Source organism: Haliaeetus albicilla, chromosome Z, assembly GCF_947461875.1.
Source record: "Haliaeetus albicilla chromosome Z, bHalAlb1.1, whole genome shotgun sequence".
In the NCBI taxonomy this organism is placed as follows: domain Eukaryota; kingdom Metazoa; phylum Chordata; class Aves; order Accipitriformes; family Accipitridae; genus Haliaeetus; species Haliaeetus albicilla.
In genome coordinates this window covers 40,293,795-40,303,480 of record NC_091516.1, presented here as the reverse complement: position 1 = coordinate 40,303,480, position 9,686 = coordinate 40,293,795, and the positions used below count along the sequence as shown (strand labels likewise).

General features: G+C 53.4%; 1 protein-coding gene across 2 annotated transcripts; it reads right to left on the bottom strand.

Annotated features, from left to right (window-relative positions):
* Positions 1-3,533: 3,533 nt before the first annotated feature.
* On the bottom strand, positions 3,534-8,064 carry KLF4 (KLF transcription factor 4). Of its 2 annotated transcripts, XM_069777589.1 has the most exons (5): positions 7,689-8,059; positions 7,484-7,601; positions 6,440-7,355; positions 6,185-6,349; positions 3,534-4,642 (listed from the first exon to the last, which is right to left on the bottom strand). In XM_069777589.1, the coding sequence occupies exons 1-5, from the start codon at positions 7,691-7,693 to the stop codon at positions 4,467-4,469; spliced, it is 1,380 nt and encodes a 459-aa protein (XP_069633690.1). In that variant the 5' UTR covers positions 7,694-8,059; the 3' UTR covers positions 3,534-4,466. The 2 variants fall into 2 exon arrangements, with proteins under 2 accessions (XP_069633690.1, XP_069633689.1); XM_069777588.1 differs by having other exon boundaries at positions 6,185-7,355; positions 7,689-8,064.
* Positions 8,065-9,686: the final 1,622 nt, after the last annotated feature.

Here is a 9,686-nt window from a genome sequence, read left to right as displayed (position 1 = left end):
GAAAACATCCCCGGGTAAGTCACAGCAGGAGCGAAGGGCAGACAAAACGTGAGAGGAATATGGGTGTGTTAACCTGTGGCTCCAAGCTAATGTGACCTCAATTAAATTTTTGTGAATGACGGGCTTTCCCCTCTTTTATGTACGTACTCATCTCCTTGGTCTCCAAAGATACATCCACTGAGCCTACACACAGCTATTTAATCTGGGGAGCTCTCCTGGCAAGTACGAGTCAACATGTGGCAGCAGTGGCAGTGGTGGCAGTGCTGTTCCTCTTCCTCTCCATGTGAGTTTTGCTCACCATACCTTGGGTTTACTTCCTCCAACGGGCATTCCTACCACATCCAGACTCTTGCGAGAGCCCCGCGGTGTAACTACTGGTCTGTCCATCCACACTTGCAACCCGTTCCTATTCTCCTGCTGCTTTAGAGCATACAACCCAATCATACTCAGGAAGGAGGAAAGCCCAGGGAGGAACACAGTTTGCAACTGGGTTAATTTGGAAATTCTTGCACTCAAATGCCGTTAAAGTGTTTGCCAGGGACTTCAGTAGAAGCAGGCTAGCTCAAATGTCTAGCACACTCCCATAGGAAACCTGTGTAAACTAATTCAGTTGAACCGTTAGCACTCGGGGTGATTAACCACAGGAGTCTCTGATCTCCCCTTATTAAAGATGAGAATGAAATTCACTGATTCATATCAGCTTAATATAAATCCTTGTGAGATTTGCAGTTGACTTCAGCAGTAGCAGGATCTGGAAACCTCCACAGGGGAAGAGCAACTCTCTTGTAAGTACACCTTCATGTGACAGGGGAAAGCTGAAGGCATTTGGACTGGATTACAATCAATGACCACGTCTGAAGCGTGCAAAGTTCCAGCCTGTGGTGTGCAGCAGACAAGTGCACAGAAGCGCTGCGGCTCTGAGAAGATTTTTATTCCGATGCCACTTTTGAATACTTGGCACTTGGTAGGCAGACATGTGCCATCTTGTTTTAAACAGCTCCATCTTCACATGTTAAATGTGCTTGAGGAGATTTGGGCTGGGGGTGATCAGGATTAAGGATGGCTGTAGGTCGATTGCAGAGATCGCTCTCTGTCACGAGAGTTTTTCCCTTCAGTAGCTAAAATAGTGCTCTGGGGCAGCTCTAGAGGTGCTCACCCCATGTCAGAGAGGCCACCCCCAATAACATCAAACCCTGTTTTTAGATGCCCCAGCCTGAGCAAAGTAGCACATGAATATAGCTTTAGTAACGCTAAACAAATCTTGTTTTTCAAGACACCCTACAAGATTGCTTGGTGGTTTACATATGTTTTATGAGACATGCTTTTTGATATGTGTTGTTCCACTGCATCCGTGTACTATCTTGCAGGTAAGTGCAACTCCAGGACGCTAGACACAATGAAACAGGTGGCAACTGCAACATGCTATTTCTAGCTCTACCTAACTTATGAGAGCACAACTGGTGCAACTGCTCATTTCACTATTTACACCAGAGACCTCCTTAAGAACAAGGACTGCCTCTCACAGGCTGCATGCTGTACAGCAAAAATTGAGTGTTGGCTTATGTCCCAAAAGTACAGGAGTAGCATTTTGGAAATGGTTAAAGGAACAGCAGCATTTCTTTTTAAATACCAAGCTACAACTGTGCCCATTTAGGTCTGGAAAGAAAGTCATACGTGAGGACAGCTTGGTTAGGATCAGGAAAAAAAGAAAGAAAAAAAAAAATCTAGTGGGAGAAGAGAACAAAGCCCTGGTTCAAGAATGCCATTGTTCGTGCAACTGTAAACCTAGGGTCTATAAAACCACTAAGCAGAAACTGAAGTTGGCTGAAGCAGGTAATGTATTACTAAATGCTAGAGCATCTTATAAAATTCTTAAGGCTGCATAATGACAGAAGACTTGAAAGGCAAAAGAAACAAGTTTCTCAGATGAAATCTTCAGATTTCAGTACTTACAGATGTGTTAGGACATAGACCTTGCACAGATGTAAAAGGTTCTGAATGGCAGCTGTACAGATAGAGGTGATCCTGCAGCTACTCAAGTGTGCTCCAGCATTGTTGAATGTCAGGCACACAGTATGCCTCAGCTGCAACATTTACCTTGCATCTCACATCCAGAATCCACAGGCAGAGGAACAGAGGAGGTAAAAAAATTACTGGTTTAATTGTAAAAAGTTTTCACATGAAAAAAGCTTCAGATAAAAGATGACTCATAACTTTAATTTAGCTTTAAATACTTGCTATTTGCAAACCAAACAAGACATTCCCCACTCTCCCCATGTTACCTATAAACCAAACCAACAAAGATAGCTTTCAGTTGAACAAAGCATGCCTAGGAGATAAGGGGTGAGAAATATTTTCTGCATCATTATGTGACCTACATGCACTAAGAAAGAAATGGCATCAGTCACCACACAAAGAACACATCAAAATGTGAAATTTAATAGCATTCCTAAGACACATTTGGGAACAAAAAGTTGATATTGCCACTCTTGTTTTAACTACTGCAAAAATATGAATGGCTCTTGCCTGTAATTTGTTTTCCATGCTCAGCTTTATTGAAGGTTATATATACCCAAATTCCCAGCTGACTGACATTTTAAACCAGTGGAAGAGAAATCATTTCTTTCTTCTCTTTACAAAGAGTAGTGAGAAAAACAGGTCCTATTCTTCAAGCATTCATGTTGAAATCATCTTATTGCTACACATTTGTAAAGAAACTAGAGCAATGAGGTCCCTAAGGACAACTACAACAACAATGGTAACGACTTGAGGCACACAGTGCGCTCACTACACCGAACTGCAGCAGAGTGAGTGCAACTGAAGGTACACTGGGAACCTTACAGTAACACACCTTGAGTGTACAGCTATATGGTTTGTAGACTCGTCAGCCTTCCCAAGTTATGTATGCATGCCAGGATCCCTACAGGAATTTTGGCTCTTCAGATACTGCCAAATTACTGAATTCCCAGGACAGAGCAGGCTTGAAAAGAAACTCCATGTAGTTTACTGTTAAAAGGTATTTTATGCATGCACTCTTTATTCCGTGAGTCAAGTTTATTCTTTGTGACATCACTCAGTTGATTTTTTCATTCATGTGAAAGGAATTACGTTACACCAGCTTATCTGAGAAGCCCAAGAAAATGAAGCTAGAAATCTTTCATGCTGAAAAGACCACTACAAAAAAAAATCTCTAGAATGTTATCTTTGAGTATGTAAAGCCTAATGTCCCCAACAGATGTATTTCCTCGAACAAGTAACTCAAACTGAGTTACCTTAACAGTGATAAATCACAGTTTCATCATGCAGGTGAGAAGCAGCAACTCTGATATTCAGAGCAAAAATTTTCAGTACACCTTTTTCCTTAAAAAGATGTGTTACATCAGCACTGCACTTACACAATCCGATCTTTCAGAGTCTTCAGACTATAGGCCTTTGCCACCATCCTCCCTTGCCTTGGGAAACCTGACCACTAACAAATACTTAATAAACTTTCTTTGGACATATCCATGCACAGAAGAAAATCAGAGCAGCCATTCAGATAAAATATTATAGGTTTATTTAAAACTTATTTTCCACTTGAATATGCAAAATACAAATTCCAACAAAATGTTCATTTTTACTTTGTAGTTTACAAATATACAAAATAGAAGTTTGCTTAAATTTATATTACATATTTATTATGTAAAGAACTATATAGAAAACATTTGTTCTGCTTAAGGCATATTTGGGAATAAACCATTGTACAAACTATTGCACATCGAAACCACAGTGCATTACAGACTGTCTGCATAAAGTTATTTTCTTAAAAAAGATAAACCAGGTTTATTTACCTGATTTAGGTCATTATCAGTGATCGGAAGACAAAAATATTTCCTTGTCAGATATGCAGCAGTTTGAGAACTTTGGCTTCCTGCTTTTGGTACCTCTAGAACTAACAGTCACTAAGCACCATGAAATAGGCTTTTAAAATAGAATTCTGTACCTGAATTTTTCCTCCTCTTTTAACATCGTAATGGCTTTCAGAAGGAAAAAAAAAGGAAACTACAAGATGACATTTACATCTAATATTGCATTGAAAGAAAATTAAGGGAATGCCATTTCCCTGTGTAATATCCCCACCCTCCGAACTACACACAGTCTGTTTAACCCTGATATCCGTGACTTCCAGTCACTCCTTGGCATTTCGTAGTCCGGAAATAATTCAAGTTGGATTTACAAATGGAATGATAGAAGAAGATCCAGTCATTGACCCCAATGTTTTTGGTTCTCTTTTAAATGTGTATATATATATATATAAAAAAGTTGCAACGTCTGTATGCAGTTATCCCTCTTTTCCACTCTTTGGTAGACTTCACCTTGATCATCTGTAGTGCTTAAACTATGTTCTCCCCATCTTGCAGAAGACAGTCCTTGTGCTGTAAATACTGAATCTCTATGGCAGTTGGGGAAAGCTCCACTGCTTCCAACTAAAAGTGCCTCTTCATGTGTAAGGCAAGGTGGTCCGACCTGGAAAATGCTCTGTCACACCGCTGGCACTGGAAAGGGCGGTGGCCTGTGTGTTTTCTGTAGTGACGAGTAAGTTCATCAGATCGGGCAAACTTCCACCCGCAGCCTTCCCAGTCACAGTGATAAGGTTTCTCACCTTTAAAAAAACAAACAAACAAAAAAACACAACAAATGAAAACAAAACAGGTCAGTTCGGGGTTTTTTTGTGCTTACCACTTCTAACACCTTTCTTTCAAGAAACACTAACACACATTGTCCCAGGTAAGAAAAAGGGAGATGTCATAGAAAATGCAACGAACTTCTTGAAGCGGTTGCAAGCAAACTAAATAACAGAGTAAGACTGTCTTTTCAAGATGTACAGGTACTATAAAACACTCCCATTGCTGAAATCTTCACTAAAATGCTCATTTCCACTGTTTGCCTTGCACACGCATCTTCAGAGCACACAAGTTGAGATAATAGAGTGTATTTTTGCCAGCTAATGTTATACGATCAAATAGCAACCAGAAATAGCTTGGCAGACATAATGTATTTAGATAATTGTAGGTCTCAAGAATTAAAAAACAGCTGGAAACTGTTTTCATTAGCTCAGCCTGATTAAGAACTCAATCTTACTGTCTTCACTATAACAAAACCACTGTTGACAGCAAGACGAGTTTCCCTGACAATTACAAACTCCCAGTCCTACACATACTGGAGACGGTGCTGACCAGCTTGGGGCAAACGGGAAGTACTAGTCACTTGACCGACCCCCCCCCCACCACTGCCATTAGCTGAAGATGTAGCCTAAGTACTGCACTACCAGTAGTTTCTCCCCTTCCCATCTCCTCTCCAGGAGAAAGTTTTGAATCAAGTTCACAATCCAGGGATTTAAATTATGCAAATTCCCAGGTTATTTAATCACTGTTACGGAATGCCCGCACTGACGAAACCACACATGATGTACCTGCTTTCACAAGCTCAGTTACTGCAACACCACATTCAGCTGCAAGGTTGAAGTTTGAACTCAGGCTCAGATACACACTTTGGTAGATTTTATCCGAATTCTAGCATTAGCCAATCAACCATTAAATTCTGCCTCTTTGGTGCTAGTGCAGGGGAAGATGTGCTCCCACGCATAGGCGAGGCACCCCGTCAGTGCTGCCAACACAGCTGAAAGCCCTACTTGCAAGGGGCCCATCACAGTTTCCTCAGAAAGGGAACAGCGGCTTGCAGAGGTGCACAATCTCTTGCACTACAGCAAGCCAAGAGGGGTGCGTGTGTGAAGCGTTTAACCACATGCAAAGCAAGCAGTGTCTTAGAGAGAGGTCTGCTCCCTTCTCAGAAGTGGGCCAACACCATCTAGAGCAACAAATCCCAGCTGACTTCCAACTACCTGCTAATTAGCTAGCCACATAGCAAGAGAGGAGCAACAAACTTTGCCTTGGCAAGAAACCCACCCGCTCCCACATCTGAGTCATTCCGAACCATTAAGCAAACGCCAAGCCAGTAAGCAAAGACTGCACAGGACTTCACGTAGCCAAGGGGGGAGGAAAAAAAGCTCAGAAACCCAGCAGAGAAGGGTTACGACTTGCTACTTTTAGCCCTCCTCCTGTGCTCCCCCCTTTTCAGGGTCCGAGGGTCTCACCCCACACCCCTCAGGCCAGGGCATCCCGCTGACCCTAGCACTGGGACTAACCTGTGTGGGTTCTCAGGTGTGCCTTGAGATGAGAGCTCTTGGTATAGGTTTTGCCGCAGCCCGCGTAATCGCAGGTGTGTGTGGCCGTCCTTTTCCTAGGCCATGACCGGCGTCCCCTCTTGGGCTTGGTCTCCTCAGGCTGGCAGCTCCCCGGCGGCATCAGCTCTAGAGGCAGAGAGGGAGGAGTGAGCACCGCTGCGGCCAGCACCAAAGTGGGCGCCCCAGCGTGCCCACTGCTGAAGCACGGGGACTCACCTTGGTACTGGAGTGTGCCAGGTGGCAGCTGCTCAGGCAAGAAGGTGGGGTAACCGGGGGCCGGGGGGTACCCCGGGGGCAGCGGCAGCGGTGGGTGGCTCAGCCCAGGGGCAGCAGGGAGACAGTCTCTGCCGCTCAGCATCTCCTCGGGCCCCAGTGAGGGCGTAGTCCGGGCGGGCAGCGGGCGGCCCAGGGAGAAGTCGTGCTGGGGGGCTCCTCGGGGGCCACTGCCGTGCGGTGGCGGCGGTGGGGCCAGGGTACATGGCGGGGCAGCCTCCTGCTTGATTTTGGGGCACATCCGTGGCAGGGGGCTGTAGGGGGCCCCGGGGCCCTCGGCGCCAGGTGGCGGAGCAGCAGCTGGGGGGCCGCTCTTGGGGCTGAGCCCCGGGTGGCTGTACTCGCCCACCGCCTTCACCACGAACTTGCCCTGCAGGCTGCCCAGGGGCGGCAGCGCCGCCGGCGCCGGCAGGTACACCGGGTCCAGGTCGGGCCGCATGAGCTCAGCCACGAAGCCTCCCGAGGGGGACACGTCGGTGATGTCAGCCAAGTTGAAGGGGGCGGCAGGGCCGCCAGCGGGGGCCCCATCGCGGCTGCCGCCGCCGCCGTAGAGGAGGCCGGCGGGCTCGGGCCGGGGCAGAGGGTAGGCGAAGGGCCCGGCGGGGCAGGGGCTGGCGGTGGGCGCCGGGGCGGCGGCGGGGGCCACCACCACGGCGGCGGCGGCGGCGGGCTCCTGGTGCATGAGGGAGTTGGAGAGGATGAAGTCGAAGTCCAGCAGCTCGTTGAACTCCTCAGCGTCGCGGCGGGGCCCCAGGGCGGCGGCGGCGGCCTCCAGCTCCGACGGCGGCGACGCCTCCACGGGCCGCGCCGCCAGCGCCGGCGGCGGCCGCTTCAGCTGCGACAGCTCCTCCCGCCACCGCTGCGGGGAGACGGGCAACGGCTCAGCCGCCGGCCCGCCGCCGCGCCGCGCCCGCCCCGGCCGGCCCCCGCCTCCCCCGCCCCGGCCCCGGCCCGGCCGACCCGCGCCGCCGCGACGCCGCTACTCACGTTGCCGGGGCCCGCGGACCGCGCCGCTTTCTCGCGGCCCGCGGCGCCCGCCGCGAAGGTGGCGATGGAGGGGAGGAGCGTGCCGCTGAGCGCCATCTCGCACTCGCCGGGGGGCTGCCTGCGGGTGGGGAGAGCACAGCGGCGTCAGGCGGCGGCGGCGGCAGGGGAAGGTCCGGCCGGGCCGGGGGCCGCGCCCGGCACCCACCGCATCCGCGCCGGGTCGTCACGCCGAGCTGCTGCAGCCGCCGTCGTCGTCCCGAGCGCCGCCGCGGAGGAGAGGGACCGGGGGGTGGCACGGACGCGCCGCCCAGCAGCGGAGAGCCGTCCCGGCGCCGCCGGGGTGGTGCCGCGGGAGCGCCCTTCCTCGGTGCTCCGCCGGAGATGAAGGTGAACGCGGCGCGGGGCGCTAGCGGCGCCGCGGGGAGGCGGCCGCCGCCCGGCGACGCGGCTCCGGCACTGGCAGGGCGGCGGCGGCGCGAAGTGCTTCCCGGGGAGCCGCGGCCATGTGGGGGCCGGGCGGGACGGACGGGGCGCGGTGGTGCCAGTGGGGAGGTGGGGGGGGGGTGTGTGGGGGGGGGAGGGCCGGGCCGGGCCGCCCCGCACTCCGCTGCTCCCGCAGCCGCCGCGCCCCGCTCGGCACTGCGCGCCGCCCGCCGCCGCCGCCCTTCTTATTACCTCACCTCGCGCCCGCCCCGCCCACCGTCGCCGGGGCGACGGCGAAAACAAACTGACACGTGAGGAGAGGGGGCGTTCCGCGCGGGAGAGGCGGTGGCGGCGGGCGGGGGGGGGGTAAAGAGGGAGAGGGGGTTCCCGCCCCGCCCGCCCGCCCGCCCGCCTGCCTCCCTCCCTCCCTCTTGCTGCCGTGCGTGACGCAGGCGGGCCGCTGCCGCCAGCTCGCGGGGCGGAGGGGTTGGCGGGGGGGGTGAGAGTGGGGGGAGTAAGGTCGGGGATGCCCGCGCGCCGCGGGGTCTCGCGCTCCCTCGGCGGCGGCGGCGGCGGCGGCGGCGGTGGCGGGGGTGGGGGGGGAGGGCGCGGCAGCGGGCACTGCTCGGCGTGTCCCGCGTGCCTGGGAACCACGGCCTCGTGCGGCGCCGGAGCGCAGGTGGGGCTCGAGAGCGGCGCTGCTCCCGGCCCGCCGCGGCGCGCTCCGGCGGGGGAGGGAGGGCAGAAAGGGTAGCAAAAAGGAAACGAAACGGCCGGGAAGCCCGGCTGCGCCTTTTCCTTTCTTTTATTTTCTCTCTCTCCTCTCGCCTCTCCTGTTTTCTGCTTCAAGTTGCTGTTTGGGTTTGGGTCGTGTCGTCCGCCCCCCCCCCCCTTTTTTTTTCCTGAACCGCGCCCCGACGGCGGGACCCTCCCCACGCCCCGGTCTGTGCCGCTCACGGACTGTTTCGGGCTACGGGGATCTTCGGTCGCAGGCGGCCTCCCGGCCTGGGGAGCGGGGCGAGCGGCTGCAGCCGGCGGCGGGGACTGACAGGCGGCGGCGGGGCTCCCCCGCGGCGGGGGCCGGCGGCCGTGCGGGGACGGAGGCGGTCGGGGACGGGGCTGCCGCCGGGTGCCGGCTGGACCGACCCCCGCCCCGCCGCGGGACGGGGCGGATGGCGGGGAGGGTTGCGCAGCACTGCGGTCGTTTTTTTCCGGAGGGGGAAGGGGGGGGGAGGAGAAATTAAAGCAAATTAAAAAAGCAACCCCGAAACGAAGCAAAACGCCACAGAAAGCTCAAAGAAAGGACCGGGCTCGCCGACGGGAGCGGCGGCCCGGCTCCTGCAGAGGGCAATGGCGAGCCGGCGCCGCGCCCCGGCCGCCGGGAGGCCCGGCGGGCTGCAGCACCGGTCCCCGCGGCCGCCCCCGCTGGCGGTGACACCCCCCGGCCCCCCCCGGCTGCCCCGTGGCGCTGCCGGCCGCTCTCCAGAACGGGTCGGGCGGGGGGGTGTGTGCGTGTGTGTGTGTGTGAAGTGCCTGCCCTGCGCAATTTGCAAACATGAGCCCGAGTAAATTGGGATGACTAAATTAAACCCTAAAATAATAATAAAGTGCCCGGCTTTATTTTAGCAAACTGGTTTTACCAGTTTTGAGTTACGAATGTTAATTATTAATAACTTTGGCACTAGGAAATACTTTTGGGTTTTTTTCCCTGCACAAAGTCCGTGCCTCGGCAGAAGATGTGCCAGGAACCACCGGTACCAAAGGGATCAGCAAGCAGAGA

What these genes read in the sequence shown, in the direction of transcription:
- KLF4 (XM_069777588.1), bottom strand. An exon ending in GGTCCGCGGGCCCCGGCAAC is followed by an intron (nt 7,356 to 7,483) that starts GTGAGTAGCGGC and finishes GTCTCCCCGCAG; the next exon opens with CGGTGGCGGGAGGAGCTGTC. An exon ending in ACACCTGAGAACCCACACAG is followed by an intron (nt 4,643 to 6,184) that starts GTTAGTCCCAGT and finishes GTTTTTTTAAAG; the next exon opens with GTGAGAAACCTTATCACTGT.